Source organism: Stenella coeruleoalba, assembly GCF_951394435.1.
Source record: "Stenella coeruleoalba genome assembly, chromosome: 3".
NCBI lineage: Eukaryota > Metazoa > Chordata > Mammalia > Artiodactyla > Delphinidae > Stenella > Stenella coeruleoalba.
This window is the reverse complement of record NC_137148.1, coordinates 153,211,589-153,235,098: the sequence shown is the minus strand read 5'-3', so window position 1 is coordinate 153,235,098 and position 23,510 is coordinate 153,211,589. Positions and strand designations below refer to the sequence as shown.

The 23,510-nt window shown below is 40.2% G+C and overlaps 1 protein-coding gene across 1 annotated transcript; it reads left to right on the top strand.

The window, feature by feature from the left end:
* The first annotated feature begins 9,141 nt into the window (after positions 1-9,141).
* On the top strand, positions 9,142-23,396 carry LOC307183365 (UDP-N-acetylglucosamine--peptide N-acetylglucosaminyltransferase 110 kDa subunit-like). Its single transcript, XM_079915740.1, has 2 exons — positions 9,142-14,460; positions 21,798-23,396. The coding sequence occupies exon 1, from the start codon at positions 11,063-11,065 to the stop codon at positions 14,201-14,203; it is 3,141 nt and encodes a 1,046-aa protein (XP_079771866.1). The 5' UTR covers positions 9,142-11,062; the 3' UTR covers positions 14,204-14,460; positions 21,798-23,396.
* Positions 23,397-23,510: the final 114 nt, after the last annotated feature.

Sequence of the window (23,510 nt, the reverse complement as noted above, 5' to 3'; positions counted from 1 at the left end):
ACTAAATTCTGGTGGCCTGGGGCCTACGATTGTACACACTGCATGGAAATACCCCAGCCTAAATACTGGCATAGGAGGAAGGGTACTGCTAGGCCCATCACAGTATAATCCTTTTAAATGTCCCTTTCAAGGTTGTCTCCACTCAACACTGAGTATAGGAAATCTTCCCATCCGGCAGAAACACTGGCTGCGCAATGATTGACCAAGAAATTAACACACTAATGAATAAATGATGCTAATTTATTTCTATCCCTGACAACGGGAAACAGCACACACTCTGTGTCAATGATATGTCCTCTTTCCCACTTTTCTAAATGGTCAAGTATGTTTTTCCCTTCATTGCTTTATATCATGTGTGGCAGGCATGATGGGAAATGGCTACCAATGGTTCTGTTATTGATTTCTACCTTCATTTCACTGTGGCTAAAGAAGATACTTTGTATGATTTCAGTTTCTTAAAAATGTATTGGTACTTGTATTGTGGCGTAACATATGGTCTTTCCTGGAGAATGTTCCATGTGTACTTGAGAAAAATGTGTATTCTGCTGTTGTTGAGTGGAGTGATCTATATATGGCTGTTAGGTTTAGTTGGTTAAATGTGTTATTCAGTCCCCCTACCTCTCTACCGATCTTCTGTCTAGATGTATTATCCATTATTGAAAGCAAGGTATTGATCTCCAACTATAATTTTAGAACTATCTATTTCTTCCTTCAATTCTGTCAATGTCTGCTTCACATATTTGGGGGATGTTTGGTACATATATGTTTATAGTTGTTATATCTTCTTGATAGATTGAACTTGTTATCAACATATAGTGGCCTCCTTTTCCTCTTGTGATAGTTTTTGATTTAAAGTTTATTTTGTGTGATATTAACGTAGCCATCCCAGATCTACCTTCCTTCCTTCCTTCCTTCCTTCCTTCCTTCCTTCCTTCCTTCCTTCCTTCCTTCCTTCCTTTTTCTCTCTCTCTCTTTCTTTCTTTTTGTTACTATTTGCATGGGATATTTTATTCTGTGCTTTAACTTTCAACCAACTTGTGTCTCTTGAAATCAAGTGAGTTTTGTGCGGACAGCATATACTTGGATTATGGATGTTTTTAAGGTCCATTCTGCCAATATTTATCTTTTTATTGGAGAGCTTAATCCACTTTTTCAAAAATTACTGATGAGGAAGAACTTAATTCTGTCTGTTTCCTGGCTGTTTTCTGTATGTCTTATGCATTTTTTGCCCCTCATTTACTCCATTACTGACTTCTTCTGTGCTTAGCCGATTTTGTTGTAGTGAACTCTTGATTCCTTTTTCATTTCTTTTTGCATATAGTCTATTGATATTTTCTTTGTGGTTATCAAGAAGATTACATTCACCCTTCTAAAGTTCAACCAATATCATTTGAATTGGAACCAACTTCAATAGCACACAGAAACTCTGTTCCTCTACAGTTCCATTCCTCCTCCTTACATTATTGTTGTCACAAATTACACCTCTATACTTTGTGAGCCCAATAACATGGATTTATGATTATTTTATGCATTTGTTTTTTCAATCATGTAAGAAATAAAAAGTAGAGTTACAAGCCAGTAGCACAATACTGGCTTTAGTATCTGCCCATGTATTTATCTTTACTGGAGATTTCTATTTCTTTATACAGCTTCGAGTTGCTGGCTAGTGTCCTTTCATTTCAACCTGAAGGTTCAATTTAGCATTTGTCATAGGGCAGTGTTAGGAAGTTGTAAAACAAACGCCCTCAGCCTTTGTTCATCTGGGAATGTGTTAATTTCTCCCTAAGTTTTGAAACCAGTTTGGCCAAATATAGAATTCTTGGTGGACAATTTTTTTCTTTCAGCACTTTAAATATGTCTGGCTTCTTCCGTGGTTTCAGATAGGAAATTAGCTATGAATCTTTTTGAGGATCCCTGCTTTGTAACAAATTTGTTTTTTCTTTCTCCTTTGGGAGTAAAGATTCTTTCCCTGTCTTTTGGCATCTGAGAGTTTGATTATATTGTTTCTTGTTCTGGCGTTCCTTGAGGTTCTCTTAGTCCTGAAATCAGGCAAAGATTTACAGCAACCAAACACATACTGAACCCGGGAAGAGGCAATTGGAAAATGGCAGGAAAGCTTTGTGGCATTTTTACTTGCCCTTGCCCCATCCACTGTTAGTGTAGTGGTGGTCTTAAAGTGGTGGGGTCTTAATGCAGTGATAGTCTTAAAGTAGCAGCAGACCATTCCTAGTATGGGACCCTCAATCCTGCTTCAGGAGGGAGCAGAAGAGACCGTACTCTCGGATTATTATGTGTATCTGTTCTAACCTGTCTGGGAGCTACCTGAAGGACTGACACAAGATGCTTATCTCTGTCTTAGCTAACCTGGAACACAGTCTGGAAAAGCAGCGGTCATTGCTCAAAAAAAGTGCAAAGCACAGATGGCTGGGGCAGAAGACTGTGCATTGAAATACAATAGACCACATAAGATGCAGGAGCAAAAGTTGGGGGAGATTCTTTGGGAACTTAGAACATACAAAAAGTACACATGTGTCCAGAGAAATTAAGAAAGCCACATGCATACTCAAGATAAGATGCATGTTCTGAAAACACCAGAGGAGTCTAAGCTTTTACCATGGGCTGAGCCCTGAACTCAGTGCAGGTCAGCTAAATGTTGAAGGAGTGATCCAGCAATCTGCACAATGGGGAGAGGTGTGTGGTTTTGAGTGTGCATGTGGATGTGCTTGTGTATATTTGTTTTTGTTTGTCTTAGGTGCAGGAATTCAAGGACATCTCTGTCAAAACATTAGCTAAACATGAACTAAAGGAACAGAGACTTCAGTGCCTACATACGATAAGGAGTACAGTCATTGCAAAACTAGTTTGGAAAGGTCCCTAAACAAACAGACTACTACAGCCTTTAACAATCCAAAGGCCAGAAAACCCTGGGAAAGTAGGAGAATCTGATTTCCATAGACACCACATTATAATATTTGAAAGCCAGATGTTCAGCCAAAAAACTCACAAGGTATACAAAGACATGGTAAAGTATGGTCCATTTAAGAAAACAAATTAATTGATGACACCATCCCTAAGGAAGCCCAGACTTTTCTCCATTGCATATTCTTGCCTCCTTTGTCATAGATTGATTGACCATAAGTGCATGGGTTTCTTTCTGGGCTCTCTATTCTGTTCCAGTGATGGATGTTTTTGTGCCGGTACCATACTGTTTTGATTACTGTAGGTTTGTAGCACAGTCTGAAGCCAGGGAGCATGATTCCTCCAGTTGTGTTCTTCTTTCTCAAGACTGTTTTAGCTATTCAGGATCTTTTGTGTTTCCATACAAACTTTAAAATTATTTGTTGTAGGTCTGTGGAAAATGCCCTTGATATGTTGATACAGACTGCATTGAATGCATAGATTTCCTTGGGTATGATGGTCATTTTAACAATATTAATTCTTCCAATCCGTGACCACGGTATATCTTTCCAGCTGTTTGTGTCATCTTTCATTTCTTTTATGAGTGTCATATAGTTTCCTGGGTACAGGTCTTTTACCTCCTTAGGCAGGTTTATTCTTATGTATTTTATTCTTTTTTATGCGATTGTAAATGGGATTGTTTCCTTAATTTCTCTTTCTGATAGTTCACTGTGAGTGTATAGAAATACAAAATTCATATATAGAAATCTATTGTATCCTGCAAATTTACCAAGTTCATGTTTGCGCTCAAATAGTTTTTTGATGGTGTCTTTCAGATTTTCTGTGTATCATGCCATCTGCAAACAGTGACAGTTTTACTTTTTCCTTTCCATTTTGGAGTCCTTTTATTTATTTATTTTTTCTTGTCTGATTGCTGTGGCTAGGACTTCCAAAACTCTGTTCAATAAAAGTGGTGAGAGTGGGCATCCTTGTCTTGTTCCTGATCTTAGGGGAAATGCTTTCAGCTTTTCACCATTGAGTATGTTAGCTATGGGCTTGTCATATATGGCCTTTATTATGTTGAGGTATGTTCCCTCTGTGCCCACTTTCTGGAGAGTTTTTACCATGAATGGATATTGAATTTTTTCAAAAGCTTTTTCTGCATCTATTGAGATGATCGTATGGTTTTTAGTCTTCAATTTGTTACTGTGATGATAAGAGACCTAAGACAGCTACAGAGGCTAAGTGTCCTTTCTTCCCTGAATGGGTAGGTATCCTTGTTCTGCCTTCTAATTGAGTTAGTATCTGAGTAAAGAACTGCCAGGTGTCATTTAGTTCACAGTACACTGCTGTGGCAATATAGAAATGAATTTGCCTAAGTCATTTGGCTTTTCTCAATTATAGTAAATGAATAGACTGAATGAATACTTCAACTTAAGGAAATGTTCTTAAAAATATATTAATGTAGGCAACTTCAGTGGAGAACTGAAAACAAAACAAAACATTCAGGTAAAGGGTTGAAATAAAAGTACACTCAGTTGTATCCAGTTTCCTCTTGTAAATCTCTCTTTTTAATTTGAGTGGACAGTCACTTGAGAATATCTGACTTGGGGCTAAGGAAATCTAAGCCTTCTTGGCCACACTGTATTCTCTTATGTCATTTACTAAAGACACCAGTTGGGCTGCTGAAAAAAGAGTGGGAAAAATCAATCCCTCACATCCAAAGGGCGGCTCTTGAAAATATGTGTGTTGTTGTAGTTATTTAGCTCTTCTGGCCTCAGAAGTTCTAATCTTAACCTTAGCCCCTCATGGAGAGAGACTTTGTAAACCAGTTCCCACGTTACTCATTATGTGACCGTTGAAAAAGAGAATCCCAGCACTTTTCCTGTGCTTTCAACCAGTTATCTTCTTCAAAAATCTGTTTGGATTGTTATACCTTAATCTTGCCTGGCAAGGGACTTATGGGAAGGTTCTTATTGTTTGAAAGTTTGGTGCCAGTATCTGCAAAGAAAGAAGAAAGATGTGTTTATCAAACATCCCAATAGTGAAGGTGTGTGAAAGCAACTTTTGAAAAAGTTAATCTGTCAGAGTTTAGCCGTATTATTACATTTTATTTTATTCATTGAAAATAAATAATTATCAATGAATCCTTTCTAGATTTTCTAGTTTCCCAAAGTTCCCTGTATTCACATTCTAAGAGGAAAAATGGTATTTTAAGTCACTGCTCTCCACCTTATATTATTTATAATCACTCCTCGTGATCTCTTCCTTCCAAGAAACGTGATCCTGAGAAGTGTCCTTTGTTTGTCTTTGTGGAATAAGTGATGAGGATGCATCCTGGAGACCTGTGAGATGTTCAACTTGTGGCATAATGAAACTAGGATGGAGAGTTCTGGAAAGATCTGGAAAGGTGGCTGGTAGAGTGTGGCCAGATGTGGGAGAAGAGAGACATACAGAGAGAGGGAGAGGAAATTTTCAGAGGGAGAAAATGAAACAAATAATTAAATAAGTTTTGTTGTGTGGTGTGGGACGCAAGCCTTTCTCTCCCCCTTTCCTTCACAATGTCTTTGTTAAAGACTGTGTTTTTCATTAGTTTTACTGAGATAGGATTTGCCGTTTTGTTTGGATACTGAGAATGGACCCATGGGAACAGTTACATTTGGGTTATCTCTGACTATCTTTAACGAAGAACATAAATATTGGCCACACTATCTATGCACATGCTATCACCATGCCTTTTTTGTTCTCTGTTCATATATCTAAGTCCTCTTCTTTCTTTAAGGTCAATCTCAAATCTCATGTGAAATGTACATTTATTGATAGATTCAACCCATAATGAACTGTCCCTTCTTTGTCCTCCTTAGGCTCTGATTATTTATAAAAACTCACTTTTGAACTTAGAAACTGTCCAATATGATATATTAGTTATTTCACCACCATATGTTATATCCTCAACACAATTATACGCTTTTGTGGGGCTGGGATCATACATTCTGTAATTTTTCTCAGTACTTACACTTACTTTGATAAAAAGCGCATTCATTCATCTAAACATCATTTATTGGGTGTTAATTAAATATCTCAACTCAGTAAATATTGTTTCAATGAATGCATGCATGAATGAGGGAGTGTGCAATAGGTAGCCTAATGTACCGCCCAATGTGAGAAAACCAAAAACGTAAACACAAAAGCAAGCCAAAAAGTGGACCAGGACTTTCTGTAAAATATCCTGCTTTTTGTTGGATGATGCCATGAAAATCAAGATGCTCCTGAACGGTCTTAATAGCTGACGAAGAATAGTAAACAATTGAAATTCTCTCAGGCTTCTTCAACCCTATCTCTGGACACGTTTATACCTGTCAGGAATGGTATTAAAAGAAGAGATTAATAAAGCTTTTATAGATGAGTTGATAAATCTCTAAATATTTAAGTCTTCATTGCCTGCTAGGTTTTCTCCATTTTGGGTTTCCAAAAGATTTCAATAAACCACAGGATAATTAAAAATTAGACATTATCTTTCTTACCTTGACGTTTTTTGATGGTAAACACCTTTTTATTGTCTCCATAGTGCTGCCCGATTTCCACCAGTACAGTACTTAAGTGAATTTTGCTCTGGATGGTGGACTATATAAGATGTAAACGAATTGTTTGTATATGTTTTAGAATTCTTCAAAAGGGCCTGGCCATGGAAATGCATTGAATATTACTTAAATAACTAAAGTAACTTCCTCAGAATTATTATTCTATTCTGGTTAGGATACTATCTGCTCTGGTTTGTTAAAATTTCGCTTTAGAGTGGTTTTAATTTTGTTTCTGATAGGGTCCTAGGATTTATTGCCACGCCCATCCTGCATCTGTTTTTCTTTGAATTACTCTCCTTGCAGTTTCTGATTCATACAGGGCCTTACAGGTTAGTGACAACCTGGCCATCACAACGCTGGGAAGGACAGGCCTACTTTTCAGAGGTGTTGATGTTTTCCGTACCTGAAGGTTTTCAAGAGATATCAGTCTTCCTCACCACCTCCCTTGGCCCTCTTAATGGACTAAGCAGTTCCTCATGAAATTTCTGTAGGATATCTGTACCAACTTCTCAATATTGTTCCATCCTGAGTCTAAATTCCTGGCCTCAAGGTAATGTTAGATTCCTAGCTCCAGCCCCTATTTACATAAGGCCTATACTAAGGAACGGAACCCACAGACATCAGTCCGCTCTTCTTTCTCTGGATTTAATTTCTCTGTTACTTTCTGAAACATGCAGGTGTTCCTTTCTTTCTTTTAATCTCAGCTATGTGCTTTTAACTTTTTCAAAATTGACCCAGAATTTACATGTGTCTCCAGTAAGAGTACATTAAATTGAGCTTAGTCTGCTATTCTACTGGCATATTTGAGATCCAGATAATTTGCTACTTAACTGGATTCAATGACCTGTATATTTCAGGCATCTAAAACTCACCATGTTCCAAATTTCCTTCCTTATAGTTAGTAATTTTCTTGGGAATCTGGATGAGATTAAATGGAATAAAGTTAGTGAGTGGTCCAGGAATGCCTGAAAGTTTGTTTGTCAGAGTGGCCAGGGAAAGTTAAGCAAGGAAGAAAAGCAAATGAAAAACAGAATCCCATTATTATGGCTGAGTTTACTCCCAGGATTCCATGCAGAGCTCTCTGTAGAGCTGGGTTGGGTTATAACTTATGCCAGAGCTCTACGTGGGGCTGACACCATCTCATGCCAAGCTCTCAGTTCTGGGCTAACGTCATCTCTGGTCCACTCTGTGGAGTGGAAACTTCGGAGGAATGGCCAATGTGTTCTGCGGCGTAGGAAGAGGGAAATTGTGAATGTGACTTTCTAAATTGTGGAGGAACTAACCAATGTAAATATGCCTTGAACTATGTTGTTTAATTTGACCAGTCAGATCAATGACATTCCCCTTGAATGAAATGCTGCTACATATATGAGCAGAAAAACAAAACTGGTGTAAGAAATAGATAGCTAGTGGAAAGCAGCCGCATAGCACAGGGCGATCCGCTCAGTGCTTTGTGACCACCTAGAGGGGTGGGATAGGGAGGGTGGGAGGGAGAGAGATGCAAGAGGGAAGAGATATGGGGACATATGTATAACTGATTTACTTTGTTATAAAGCAGAAACTAACACACCATTGTAAAGTAATTATACTCCAATAAAGATGTTAAAAAAAAAAACTGGTATAAGGAGATGGAGAGACTGGAAGTCTTATTTTCCCACCAATTAACTTTGCCTCTGACCATGACCTTCCCTTTGAGTCTCCTAGACCTTGGGGATGATCACAACCCCTTGGGTTGGGTGACGGCAACCCCATCTTCACTAGAACCTCTATAGTTAACTTTTGATTTTTCCCACTCCGTCTATCCATCCCATGTATGCAGTCAGACATTTGATCTTGGACTTTTCCTGACAAAATGTGCTTGAATATAACCATTTCTTTTCACTCCCACTGCTACTATTGTCACTGCCTTAACTAGGGCTTTATCTTTAAGTTCTTTATATAAATATCTATATATAAATATACAAATAAAATATAGTATTAATTCTGATGATTTTAAAGTCTTTTCTTGAGAAAGATTTTTCCTGATAAAGATACACAATATCTTATATAAATATATTTGTATTATCTGTTCTTAGAATTTTAGTCATATGATTCTATCTCTTGGTTTGTCTAGAACTTTTTGATTGAATGCTGGCTATTTTATTTGGCTTTTTTTGTTTTTCTCAGTGGAAACGTTGTTTTGCTTCCAAATATTTTATTCTACCTGGAAGTAGCAAATCTTCAAATTACAGTTTTTTAAATGCTTTCAAATATCAATACTATAGGTGTCACAAAATCTAGAAAAATGACATTTAAAAATGAACTACTGCCAGATGTGTCTCTATAAAACTTTTCCCCCACTCTTTTAGCTATATATTCTTTAACTGCCTCCTCATACGACAGTTTATGTATTTTCGAAATAAAATTTTAAGAAATAAACTTTGTAGTTTATAGACATAGATTTCTTGTAACATGGTTGATTAGAATTTGCTTCTAGTTATTAATAGTTTAGAAAAGTTTATTTCAGCTTCACAATTTATTATTGATAATGTCACATTAATTTTCATTGTTAACTTTGAGAAAACCTCTATGGATTACTTCCTCATAAATATTTACTATTATAAATGCATTACTGATTTCAGTACTGCTATAGGTTTGTGCATTACAGGGATTCTGATAAAATACTCATTCACACCATTCCATTACACACATTGTTGATGGGGTATATTCTTTTATTTATTTATTTATTTATTTATTTTTGGCTGTGTTGGGTCTTCGTTGCTGTGCGCAGGCTTTCTCTACTTGCAGGAAGTGGGGGCTACTCTTTGTTGCGGTACACAGGCTTCTCATTGCGGTGGCTTCTCGTTGCAGAGCACGAGCGCTAGGCACGCAGGCTTCAGTAGTTGTGGCTCGCAGGCTCAGTAGTCGTGGCTCACGGGCTCTAGAGCGCAGGCTCCGTAGTTGTGGCACACCGGCTTAGTTGCTCCGTGGAATGTGGGATCTTCCCGGACCAGGGCTCGAACCCTTGTCCCCTGCATTGGCAGGTGGCTTCTTAACCACGGCGCCATCAGGGAAGCCCCTGGAGTATATTCTTGACAGAAGAAAATTTCCCGTTTTGACTAAGCATTGATGAGAACTGAATCTTTGACTTATCTTTCACATGCCTGATGATTGAAATAATTTTCCACAGAATAGCTTCTGGTTTTGTACTTTTCAGTTCTTTTTTTCTTCTTCAAACGCACATGCTTTGAGAGCTGTGAAGTGCAAGACATGGCTATATTGTAAGGTGGTTTTTGTCCTTATGCTTCTGTGTCTTGTGCTAGTTAAGTCAGTAGAGTAGTCAGTATGAGTACTGGAAGTTATTCCTGTAATGGGATAGTATATAGTCAATTACATATGGTGGTGTCTGAAAATCACATAATAGCCTCACTTAAAACATCTCCTTAGGGCTTCCCTGGTGGCGCAGTGGTTGAGAGTCCATGCCGATGCAGGGGACAGGGGTTCGTGCCCCGGTCCGGGAAGATCCCACATGCCGCGGAGCGGCTAGGCCCGTGAGCCATGGCCGCTGAGCCTGTGCGTCCAGAGCCTGTGCTCCACAACGGGAGAGGCCACAACAGTGAGAGGTCCGCGTACCACAGAACAAAAGAAAATCTCCTTAGCCAGATTTCAAAAAAGCCTGTGGCCATTCCAATATGATCCAACATAGCGGAATATGATAGAAGGAAAATTGGCAAAGAAAGAGACGCTGGTCTTACCTGATGGAAGTGAAAATATCTCACTTTTGACAATTTTGCAAAAACCTATAATTACATGAATTAATTTCTAGGGTTCTTCATAGGACCTAAAAAGGAACCCATAGAGTTGTGGAACAACAATAGAAGCTTCTGTGATGAGAAGCCCGGGCACCGCAACAAAGAGTAGCCCCCGCTCGCCGCAACTGGAGAAAGTCTGCACGCACTATTGAAGACCCAATGCAGCCAAAATAAAAATAAATAAATAAAAATAAATAAATTTATTTTTAAAAAAGTAATACTCAGGTTTGAGGCATGAGAAATATGATGAGGAGAAATTAACTAATCCTTTCAGAACTTTTAAAATATCAAACTCAGTCTCTAAGATTTTAGCATTATATACAACATCGGTTACTTATTAGTGGTTTGGGAAGGCCAATTTAAAATTTTCTGATCTTACTGTATTGAAATTCACGGCCCTAATGTTTTCCACATTGACTGTATGAATGATGAAGTAAAGTCAATCATGTATTTCCTTTCCAACTAGGCAGAAAACAAAATTTTGAAAAGTGTTTGGACTACTGACTTTTGATTTCTTCTAAGGCAAGTGTATAGGTAATTTTTATTCCCTGATTAGGAGAAAAATGGTGGAAGAGGGCAGGGTTAAGAATTAAGATTTCAAGAGCGTGACAGTTAGACGACCAACCAGAGTTCCTAAGGTTCGGTGCCTGTAACTGTCGCCGCCGCTTAAGCCTGCCAAAGCAGTGGTACGGCTGCTGCCCTCGTATTTGCTACCTCTAGAAACATTCTTGCCAGTAGTGGCGGCAGCGGGACTCAATTACCCCCTTTTATCACTCTCTGCAGAAGCTCCAGATGGCGTCTTCTGTGGGCAACGTGGCCGACAGCACAGAACCAACGAAACGTATGCTTTCCTTCCAAGGGTTAGCTGAGTTGGCACATGGAGAATATCAGGCAGGAAATTTTGAGGCAGCTGAGAAACACTGCATGCAGCTGTGGAGACAAGAGCCAGACAATACTGGAGTACTTTTATTACTTTCATCTCTACACTTCCAGTGTCGAAGGCTGGACAGATCTGCCCACTTTAGTACTCTGGCAATTAAACAGAACCCTCTTCTGGCAGAAGCCTATTCGAATTTGGGGAATGTGTACAAGGAAAGAGGGCAGTTGCAGGAAGCAATTGAGCATTACCGGCATGCATTGCATCTCAAACCAGATTTCATCGATGGTTATATTAACCTGGCAGCCGCTTTGGTAGCAGCAGGCGACATGGAAGGGGCAGTACAAGCTTACGTCTCTGCTCTTCAGTGCAATCCTGATTTGTACTGTGTTCGCAGTGACCTGGGGAACCTGCTCAAAGCCCTGGGTCGCTTGGAAGGAGCCAAGGCATGTTATTTGAAAGCAATGGAGACGCAACCGAACTTTGCAGTAGCTTGGAGTAATCTTGGCTGTGTTTTCAATGCACAAGGGGAGATTTGGCTTGCAATTCATCACTTTGAAAAGGCTGTCACCCTTGACCCCAGTTTTCTGGATGCTTATATCAATTTAGGAAATGTCTTGCAAGACGCACGGATTTTTGACAGAGCTGTGGCAGCTTACCTTTGTGCCCTAAGCTTGAGCCCAAATCATGCAGTGGTACATGCCAACCTGGCTTGTGTATACTATGAGCAAGGCCTGATAGATCTGGCAATAGACACCTACAGGCGAGCTATTGAATTGCAACCACATTTCCCTGATGCTTACTGCAACCTAGCCAACGCTCTGGAAGAGAAGGGCAGTGTTGCCGAAGCAGAAGATTGTTATAATACAGCTCTGCGGCTGTGTCCCACCCATGCAGACTCTCTGAATAACCTAGCCAATATCAAAGGAGACCAGGGGAACATTGAAGAGGCAGTTCGCTTGTATCGTAAAGCATTAGAAGTCTTCCCAGAGTTTGCTGTTGCCCATTCAAATTTAGCAAGTGTATTGCAGCAGCAGGGAAAACTGCAGGAAGCTCTGATGCATTATAAGGAGGCTGTTCGAATCAGTCCTACCTTTGCTGATGCCTACTGTAACATGGGAAACACTCTAAAGGAGATGCAGGATGTTCAGGGAGCCTTGCAGTGTTATACTCGTGCCATTCAGATTAACCCTGCACTTGCGGATGCCCACAGCAATCTGGCTTCCATTCACAAGTATTCAGGGAATATTCCAGAAGCAATTGCTTCTTATCGCACTGCTCTGAAGCTTGAACCTGATTTTCCTGACGCTTATTGTGATTTGGCTCATTGCCTGCAGATTGTCTGTGATTGGACAGACTATGATAAGCGAATGAAGAAGTTGGTCAGCATTGTGGCTGACCAGCTGGAGAAGAATAGGTTGCCTTCTGTGCAGCCTCATCATAGTATGCTCTATCCTCTTTCTCATGGCTTCAGGAAGGCTATTGCTGAGAGCCACGGGAACCTCTGTTTGGATGAGATCAGTGTCCTTCATAAACCACCGTACGAACATCCAAAAGACTTGAAGCTCAGTGATGGTCGACTGCGTGTAGGATACGTGAGTTCTGACTTTGGGAATCATCCTACTTCTCATCTTATGCAGTCTATTCCAGGCATGCACAATCCTGATAAATTTGAGGTATTCTGTTATGCCCTGAGCCCAGATGATGGCACAAACTTCCGAGCGAAGGTGATGGCAGAAGCCCATCATTTCATTGATCTTTCTCAGATTCCATGCAATGGGAAAGCAGCTGATCGCATCCATCAAGATGGTATACACATCCTTGTAAATATGAATGGTTATACCAGGGGTGCTCGAAATGAACTCTTTGCTCTCAGGCCAGCTCCTATTCAGGCAATGTGGCTGGGCTACCCTGGGACCAGTGGCGTGCTTTTCATGGATTATATCATCACAGATCAGGAAACTTCACCTGCTGAAGTTGCTGAGCAGTATTCTGAGAAACTGGCTTATATGCCCCATACTTTCTTTATTGGTGATCATGCTAATATGTTCCCTCACCTGAAGAAGAAAGCAGTCATCGATTTTCAGTCCAATGGGCACATTTATGACAATCGGATTATGCTGAATGGCATCGACCTCAAAGCATTTCTTGATAGTCTCCCCAATGTGCAGATTGTCAAGATGAAATGTCCTGATGGAGGAGACAATGCAGACAGCAGTAATACAGCTCTTAATATGCCTGTCATTCCTATGAATACTATTGCAGAGGCAGTTATTGAAATGATTAACAGAGGACAAATTCAGATAACAATTAATGGATTCAGTCTTAGCAATGGACTGGCAACTACCCAGATCAACATTAAGGCTGCCACTGGAGAGGAGGTTCCCCGTACCATTATTGTAACCACACGTTCTCAGTACGGGTTACCGGAAGATGCCATTGTGTACTGTAACTTCAATCAGTTATATAAAATTGACCCATCTACTTTGCAGATGTGGACAAATATTCTGAAGCGTGTTCCCAATAGTGTACTGTGGCTGTTGCATTTTCCAGCAGTAGGAGAACCTAATATTCAACAGTATGCACAAAATATGGGCCTTCCCCAGAACCGTATCATTTTTTCACCTGTTGCTCCTAAAGAGGAACATGTTCGGAGAGGCCAGCTGGCTGATGTCTGCTTGGACACTCCACTCTGTAATGGACACACCACAGGGATGGATGTCCTTTGGTCAGGGACACCCATGGTGACTATGCCAGGAGAGACTCTTGCTTCCCGAGTTGCAGCTTCCCAGCTCACTTGTTTAGGCTGTCTTGTGCTTATTGCTCAAAATAGACAAGAATATGAAGACATAGCTGTGAAACTGGGAACTGATCTAGAATACCTGAAGAAACTTCGTGGCAAAGTCTGGAAGCAGAGAACATCTAGCCCTCTGTTCAACACCAAACAATACACAATGGACCTAGAGCGGCTCTATCTACAGATGTGGGAGCATTACGCAGCTGGCAACAAACCTGATCACATGATTAAGCCTGTTGAAGTCACTGAGTCGGCCTAAATAATGACTGTGTGCACAGGAGAATTACCCTGTACCTGAGCCTCAACCTTCTGGGGGAAAGGGAACTACTTTTTCCTTATCTGTACAATACCATGCTGCAGATGGGTGACAGACAATGATAAGAAATAGCACAGCCAGACTTGCTTCCTGCATGATCATGATCACGATAGGGAGAGACACAAGAGATGGGAAACTGCTGTTCCACAAGGAGTCTCCATAGAATTTTGCAGCAGCCAGGTGTCTGGAAGGTCTGGAAGGTAAGTGTGGAAGGTCTGATCTCCCTTGGTCTTCCATGGGATGGATGGTTAGTGTGGAAGGGAGATAGAGATTGCCCAGCCATTTTGTGATTATCATGGATTGATTGAGTCTTCTGAATTAATATTTTTCTTTATATTTTGGGTATTGGAGCTTTTAAAAATGTTTGGTTTCAGGTATTTTTATTCATGTGAAGTGTATATGATTCTCTTGAGATAAGGTTTTAAGCTAAAATATTCCTTGTTTTAGTTTCTGAACTCTACAGATAAATGGGGACTTTGCTGGTGTAGTCTTTTTATAGGTTTTATAAACCACTTGAGCCTATATCAGTCATTTTAGTGTCTGACATAATGTTTGGAACTATCAGTGCTTTGTTGGTTTATAGATGATGGCTTAAATTCTTTTCCTGGTCCGTTTCCTTCTTCCCCTCCCTCCACTTTAAAAATTCTCCTGTAACTTGGCTAACAAAAAACCAAGTCTGATTCAAAACCTCCCAGAGCGTTTCTCTTAAACGCATCATCTGGTGCCAAATGAAGATCCTTAGGAGTGATTATTAATTCTGAAGGGCACAGTTGTGGTACTGTCACTGATGATAACGACAATGGATTTTTGGCCTAGAGTGTTGACCTATTTCACCAGTGTTTTACCGTTGACTGCCCCTCTATGCTGCTTCCAAAAGTCATAGTGTGTGATAAGATTTTTACTTTCATTTCTAAAGTTTTTTTTTTTTTTAGTGAGTCCTGTTCTTCCTTTTTCTTTCAGCAGAAATGAAATCCCAGATAAGTATAAGTATTCAAATATTTGATCAGTAAGTCACAGTTATCTCCAGTACATTAAATAACTTTCATCAAAGAAACATGTTATAGGTAAAAAGCTCTGAAGGACCAGCTATGTATATGATAATTATGTTTCAGATCTTCTAGGGTATTATATATAATAACTTGTCTTCTGGACGTGGTCTTGAAGTCTTTATGGATTCAGCCTCGGTAGTAGCAAACTGCACTGCTACTTGGTTTGGAGTACAAATTAGACTTTAGCCCTCCTGGAGGTTGAGTTTTTGGTATTGAAAACCATAGGAATGAAATTATTGTATTTCAGCAAAGGATCGAGGGCTTGAGGCTTAAAAAAGGCAACATATGTGTGGGAAGCAGTCAGCCTTGAAAGCAGGTAAGGACATGCCAGGCATGCGGCCGCTGCTCGAAGGGAATGTCCCTACTTGTTCCCCTCCTTATTCCATTCCATGGGAGATAAATCACCAGGGCCCAGAGATCAGAAAGAATGTAAAATTTGACAAGCAAAGCTGTCTCCCCTCTGCACGTGCAGGTTATTTTTGATGCTTCTGGGTTTATGGGTTTTCTCCCAGGGAAGTTAACCTTGAGCCGAGACAGTCTGTAGATAATGTAAACCACCATCTGGCAAGCTTCCTTTCTCTAGTCTATTTAATCTGCAACTGTAGCATAATGACTTTGGAATTACTGTTGCTGTATTACCAAAATCTTAAACTAGGATATTTTTGACAAATGCGGTCCTTAGTTAATTTTTAGAGCTACAAACTGTCAGATGGCTCTGAAATAACAATTGTATGGCTATTCTTCACGGTGATCACAATATGGTAATGACCTTGAGGTATCACTAAAAAGCAGGAAGGTGTGAGTCTTCCTTTGGTTCCGGAGTGAAATGCGAGTTGGAGTTGGAAAAGAGGCCCACAACCAAGTGTTAGAGAAGGAAATGTGAGGTCATTAGTTAAAAACCAGGTTGAAGTTAAGGTGAAGAGGCATGAGGAAATGGTCAACTGTTACAGTATTACAAAGATCATCAAGAAGCATATCCATGAATGTGGTTTGTATTGCAATCTGCTGAAAAAGAGACAAATATCCTGGCCTGGCCTTCATGGAGATTATATTTTATTGATTCTGATAATAGATTATTGTTGAAAAGGGCCTCCTATAAATTATAACCATGCAAAGGCAGCAAGATAATTTTTTTTCCTTTATGTATGTGTTTCTCATTCCTACTCACTTCTCTCTTAGGGGAAGAGAAAATCACAAAAAACAAAATTGTCAAGTCTCAGCTATTCCTTTTCAAAATAATTTTTTTCCAAATTCCAGTGGAGGCAATAGGTTAACTGTTAAGATTTGTAAGGCTCAAATAGCTAGATTTTTACAAAGTGTAGCCAAATTTTCTTCCATACATAATAGCTTTGGAAAGAATATGTGATGATGCAAAGTTGGAAAAAGGTGGTTTTTCTTCTGTGAATGGCTTCACTGTGTTGGGAGAAGAGGCACAGAAGAAATCAAAGTAATTAAACATGGGGTGAGTTTTCCTGATAGGGGACTCTAGTGCTTTAAAATAGACTAGATAATCCTAGGGATAATCTGAGGGTAGAACAGACCAATGCCTCATTTCCAGTCTGGTACCCTGGAAGAAAACAGTGTATTTCCTTTGAGGTCTTGAGAGGTTTCTCTTCTGCTTTGTTTTATTTTTGGTTCATTTTGTAATCAACCTTATTAAGGTATCATTTACATACAATAAAATGCAAACATTTTTAGTCAACTGTTCAGTGACTTTTAAATAATGTATACATTTGTATAACTAGCACCCCCATAAAGATAGATAACAATCCTAAAACCCTAGAAAGTTTCCTCCTAGGCTTTTGCAAAAGTATCCCCATCTCCCACCCCAAGGCCACCACGGATCTGCTTTTTATCTTTAGAGATGACTTTTGCCCAGTTTAGAATTTCATGTAAGTTGAATAATACAGTCGGTGCCCTTCTGATCTGGCTTCACTTGCTCAGCATATGGTTTTTGAGATTCATTCATGTTGGGATGTTTTAAACCAGGACTTTAGCCTGGGTGGCTGATGTTGTCTGAAGGCACCTATAGGTACATCTGAGTCTCTGGCATTGTCACTGTCTGTTCTTGGCTCAGTATTTTCAACTTTACTAAGAAGCACAAGGTTGAAGTAAGGAAGATCATTGTCAGTATAATGGAGGTGAAGTGGGTTCTGTTATATAATATTCTCAGCAAAAATTGACCTGCTTGGAATCACTGTGTTGATAATCGACAAGGATTCTCTTCCTCCAAAAGCCTTGATACTATAAAACTTCTAAAGGACGCTGTCCTAGGACCCTTCTTTTAGTTTTCATATTTTGGGAAACATTTCTGGAAAATTCAACTGCTCGCAACCTGAAAGAAGCAATTATTCACCTGAAGGCTAACTCTGCTAAAGTTGAGTTGTCCGACCTTTACATGCTGATAGAAGCCAAATAGCCTTGCAAAACAATGCTCTCTTATTGGATATAAGCATATAGATTGTTTTAAGGTGGACGTGTGTATGCAGTAAAGTGAAATAACAAAGAATCTTTGCGTTTCCCTTGCTGTTTTTTTTTTATTTTTTCATTTAAGTTTCTATAGCGTATGCTAATAGCTCAGGGAAACCTCAGGTTAGTTTTAGGTCCACTCTTTATGTAAATGTTGAAGTACTCCATACCCACCTTTTTTCTACCTTCCTTCTTTTCTTCCTTCTTTCCTTTCTAACTTCTTATAATCCATTATACTTAATCCTGCATTTGCTGAGGTGGCAATTAGTGTAGGAAAATACTGTGAAATTTTGCTGTTCAGAATGCATGTTGACCAAATTCTATATTGAGAAAGGTCTGAATTTACCCAGAGTAACCCTTTCTCAGCGTCTTTGAATAAAGGCCATAGAAAGTGGGCTATATATAGTATCCTGACAGGTATGTAGAATTCATAGCAATTGCCCTCAAAGAGCTTACCTAGCGTAGATGCATATGAATGCATTTAATAATTGCTTTATTGGCAGCAGTGCCAACATACACAGTCTATTTTGTTTTATATCATTCTCATTACCTGCTCTTTACCACTGTACACATTGCTAATGGCGTGGTTTCTATGGCTTGTGAATTTCACTGCCAAATAATACGTAATTTATTGCACACTTCAGTGTAGAAGATGGAGACTCCATAACTTTTCATGTGCTCTTTGCCGCTTTGGAATGTATTACACTGAGATCAGTCAAAGTAATAAATTTATTTCAAATGTGCGTGATAGGTAGACATCAATTAGGACTGATGGGCAATATTTCTTCCAGCAACATAACAGTTTTTAAAGACTAAGCCATTGAACGTGGAGTCACTGAACAGGGGACTCAGTTCACTGGGATCCTTCTTAGAAAAATAAAGGACAACTTGAATTGGATTTGTGTGGCTTATTCAAGTAGTAACTAATCAGCTACATCTTGGTGAACTTAATTTGTCACAGTCGTTTGGTATTTTATTAACTCTCTTCCCTCGACTCTCACGAGAATCGATCATGAGTATCTTAAAACATACTAAGTCGTCTTCCATCCCTCTAAATCTAACTACAAGAGCACACTTTCCTTATCCAATGCAACTTACTATCTTTTAGAGTGGCTGGGGTTTTAATTCTCTACAAAATTAAAACCAGCAAAGAGAAACATTTTCAAGGAGCCACCACATTGTAGAGCTTTAGAAAGAAGACTTTAGAATTAAGGGCAACTATATCATTTTATAGCTAAAGCACCCGAGGCCTAAAATAGGCAGGTAACCATCGAGGTCAGGGAAAGGGGTGGAAGATCAGATTTCAAGCTGAGAAAGAGTCTACGGGGACTCAATATGAGCAGGTCAAAAACTGAAATGAGACCACGAATGTTCTGGGAAGGCTGGCATCTGGCCTCCAGTGTGGGATTCAGATGGGGAGTGGGTCCTGGGGGAACTGAGCTTCTGCAGTAGGCAGAGAAGTCCACCTCATCTCCGGAAAGTGCCACTGACATCAGGAAGTTGAGGGGAAAGAGCAATGAGTTCCAGTCCACCTGAGAAAGCAGGCCAGTCTGATTAACTCTGAATTTAGGCTTATTTCAGATACTTCTTGAGAAAGAACATGGACAAGAGCAAGTCCCACGCAGCCTCTTTTAAATCCATGCCCAGTATTTTCTGGTGGAGCTGCTTAAACCCTCCAAGTGACTCCAGTATTTTAATTTCACTCTGTATTTAATTCCGACAGTTCTATGATTGATTCTTTAATGGGCAAATAAGTAGGGTCACAAAAGAGTGCGAATGTATTTTACAGGATGAGGATGGGTGGAGTGGAGCAGTCTGGAACAGGACACCAATAAAAAGGGATTTTGGTAAAGAAGAACGTCATTAGAAATAGAGAGGAATTCGCAAGGAAATTAGTGCCTGACACCACGCCCTTCTCTCTGCATGTTTAGAAGCTAGTTTCTAATTTTATTTTCATAGGAGATGTCCCTGTGATGAACTGTCTTTAATTCCATACTATTTATCACATGGACATATTGTGAAGTTTGTGTGAGAGAAAGCAAGTATTAGAATTTGTCTTGCAAGCAGCTATAAGCACTGCCTGGAACAATCTAGGATAGAAGGAAAAGGAAAGGAAGGTGGAAACAAAGGAGAAAGACAGCTAATGATGCTGGAGTCTCTCGCTGGGATTTGTGGTATCTCTTTTTGAAACTAAGTACAGAAAGTCAGAACTTGACTGATTGTTTCTTGATCACGGTTTGTTTTCATTTTTGCTTTTTTCTTGCTCTCTCATCAGTTATTCCAGCCAGTGGCATGTCATTTTCAGTTTCAGTAAGCATGCTTGTCTTGTTTCCATTTGCATTATTCATGCAAACGTTGATTGAACTGATGACCCCGAGTTATCACGACAACATTAGATACACCAGTTGATACATTTCTTAATTTTAGAAAAAAATTACCTAGTGAAGGTTAAAATAACTCCTCTTCAATTTGTCATTTAAAAAAACTTCTCCTAACATACAATACCTCATTGCCTAACAATGCCAGATAAATGAAGAATTCCTATGTATTCATGAATGCAGGCTAGTCTGTATATTTTTTGGCAGGTATGACCGTTACCAAGGGTAATGGCCTTGTTTGCTGGCCATGTCCTGTCTCCTTGAAAGTTGTACTTTCTGTTGTCTTTCAGTTGGTCCATGGGATATCAGAGGTGAATTTATAAAACTATACTTCCCTTTACACTTACTTTGTTTTGTTTTGTTTTGTTTTGTTTTACTTGAAGTGTAGTTGATTGACAATGTTGTGTTTCAGGTGTACAGCCAAGAGATTCAGATATATATATTTCTTTTTCAGATCCGTTTCCTTTATAGGTTATTACAAGGTATTGAATATAGTTGCCTGTGCTATACAGCAGGACCTCGTAGTTATCTACTTTATACATAGTATACACTTACTTTGTGTGATCCACGCTGGTCAGACCACATAATTATTTTCACTTCTGATATAATTTTTTCAGGTCCAACCTCAAATCTTTGATGAGAAGATATTTTAAAATAAGTTTAGCATGTGTGTGCTCTAAATCCAACAGTAGTTATTAGAGATATGATTTTGCACTAGGTAGTCCTCTCTTTTTTGTTCTTGGCCAACCAATTGAAAATTCGTTTTTATTTTCTGCTTAGTTTGCTAGATGTTTATGACTATAATAAAAGTCTTAAATTTTGTCTCATATCTTAAAGCACAATCTGAATTAGCAATGGATATTGTGCTATACATAGGGGCTGTGATATAAATATAGTTTCTAACTTCAAAAACATATAGCCTAGAAGGGAACACAGACACATATGCAGCAATTATGGCAACTGCATTTGTTTACTAAGTGAAATAGCACTGAGATGGATAAAGTGCTAGCAAGCCTTGAACACGCAAATCAGCTTCAAAAATAGATGCGCAGTTCTTTAAAAATCTTTTTAACATTTTTCCAGGTACATGTAGAATATAACTTAGCATAAAAACGGTATGGGTTTGAGGATATGGGGAGGGAGAAGGTTAAGCTGTGACAAAGTGAGAGAGTGGCATGGACACATATACACTACCAAACATGAAATAGCTAGCTAGTGGGAAGAAGCCGCTTAGCACAGGGAGATCAGCTTGGTGCTTTGTGACCACCTGGATGGGTGGGATAGGGAGGGTGGGAGGGAGACAAAAGAGGGAGGGGTTATGGGGATGTATGTATATGTATAGCTGATTCACTTTGTTATATAGCAGAAACTAACACACCATTGTAAAGCAATTATACTCCAATAAGGACGTTAAAAATAAATAAATAAGGAAAAGAAGACTGACTCATCCAATTAAAAAAAAAAAAAGAAATTCTCTTGTCCTGGATTCAAGAGAAGGGATGAAGTAAAAGGATGAGGAAGAACAAGAAGAGGAAATGTGAGCGTGGAGAGGGTAGGAGGAAGAGCAGAAGGCAAATAAGTGTATGTGCTTCCCTTGCCATCCCTGACTTTTTTTTTTTTTTTTTTTTTTTTGCGCTTCAGGAAAACCCAAAAGCCAGAGAAGAGCAAGGAGGTGGTCACCACTGCATGTGAACAAAAAGGTGGAGAGAAGAGAATGGTGGTAATCTGCGCAGGCAACTGGAGGATGACCTGAGTGCATCTCGCCAGGGAACGGTCCCTGTTCCACAGAACCCCTGAAGATGCCAGGCTCTTATGTTTAGATGGGGGGCCGAAGGCGTCTGTGGGGTCACCACATACATCACTCCTGGAGGTGTTGTTCACTCTTTGTAAAGAGTGTCCCTGGTGAGATTCAACATCTCCCTCTGCAGGACCCAGCCTTGCCCTCCCAACCCGCCGAGGTCAGCAGGCAACATCCCCAGTTAATCACCAAGTGTGGTGAGATATCTGGAGTGGCCCTGGTACCCCCCAGTTCAGGCGTCCTGGGGAAAGGGTGAGGAGGACAGAGGCACCGGGGCTTCTTCTCATGCAAGCAGACAGCTCACCTGGCCCAGCGCTGCTGCATCCCTGTGGGCACGCGGTAGCCCTGGCATCCGGTAGGGGACACTGCAGGATCCACACCTGGCTGGGATTTGCCCACCCCCTGGGGACCCCTCAGCCTCTGTGGAGCCCCACTGAAGGGCCTGGGTCACCTCATGGCACCATTTCTCAACCTGAGGTTCTATAGATTTTCCATAAATGTGTAAAAATTGAATACAACACACACACAAAATGAAGGCAATTCAAAGCAATGCTAATTTAGGATGAGTTAAAGGGCCAGGATTCCAAGTTAATTATGACCTTAAAATTAGATAACAAATACATCTGGTTTTATTACACGCTGAAAAGCAGTGCCTTCTACAAACTTTTCATGTTGGGATACAGCAAAGCTATAGAATTTATGATTCTATGACCACAGCATCAGGATATTTTTAAATTAAAAAGCACAGGCAAGTTTGGCTGGGGTGTTAAAGAAAGAAAAATGATTCTTAGGGGAAAAGGGAACATTGCGGTTCTCTGCCCACTTCCACTGTGCTGATCTCATGATGGGCCGTGTTGCGTGTGGGCTGGAGGGACAGGGTCACTACTCTCACCTGTGTCATCAGACCTCCCACTCCTCACAGCGCCCAGGTGGGAGGGACCCACACTTTTCACCCTGTAGCCCCAGAGCCTCCCCTTTCATCTGCATCACTTTCACTGTTCAGGGGACCAGTCACTTGAACACCGCCCGGCCAAATGCCCAGGTTAAATCGCCCCTGTAGGACAGGTCTCTCTGCTACCAGAACACACTTGGCAAAGAGCAGCAAACAGACCCCAGTGCCCTGGGGATGTGAGCCCTGGGGGATGTCAGGGCCCAAAGTGACTTGCAGGGTCTGAGTAGCCCCCTGGGTCCCACACACCGACCCCAGGAAGCCCACCTCCCCACTGACTCCAGTCCCTGCCTTTGTGTGGCAGGTTCTGGTCTGACACCTGTGAGGACTGTGACCTGGAGGCCTCAGCCTGAGACTCAGAGGGGATGGAGCCTGCGCAGCGTCTGGCAGCTTAAATGAGACACGAGGCCAAGGAAGGAGGGCCGCCTCTCTGCTCCCCCTCCGCTCCTGAGTCAGCTAGTGAGTGCCGGTTACTTCCTGTCGGAGCTGTACAGATTTAGCGTAAATTTTAGATATAGGTCTTACTTTTAACAGTGAAAGGCTGTTACATCAAGCAAAATTGATCTTTTTTTTTTTAAACATTTTTATGTAAGATAACACACAAGTA

Bases quoted from the DNA above. Each gene is read 5' to 3' on its own strand.
- LOC307183365 (XM_079915740.1), top strand. From the start codon at position 11,063: ATGGCGTCTTCTGTGGGCAACGTGGCCGACAGCACAGAACCAACGAAA.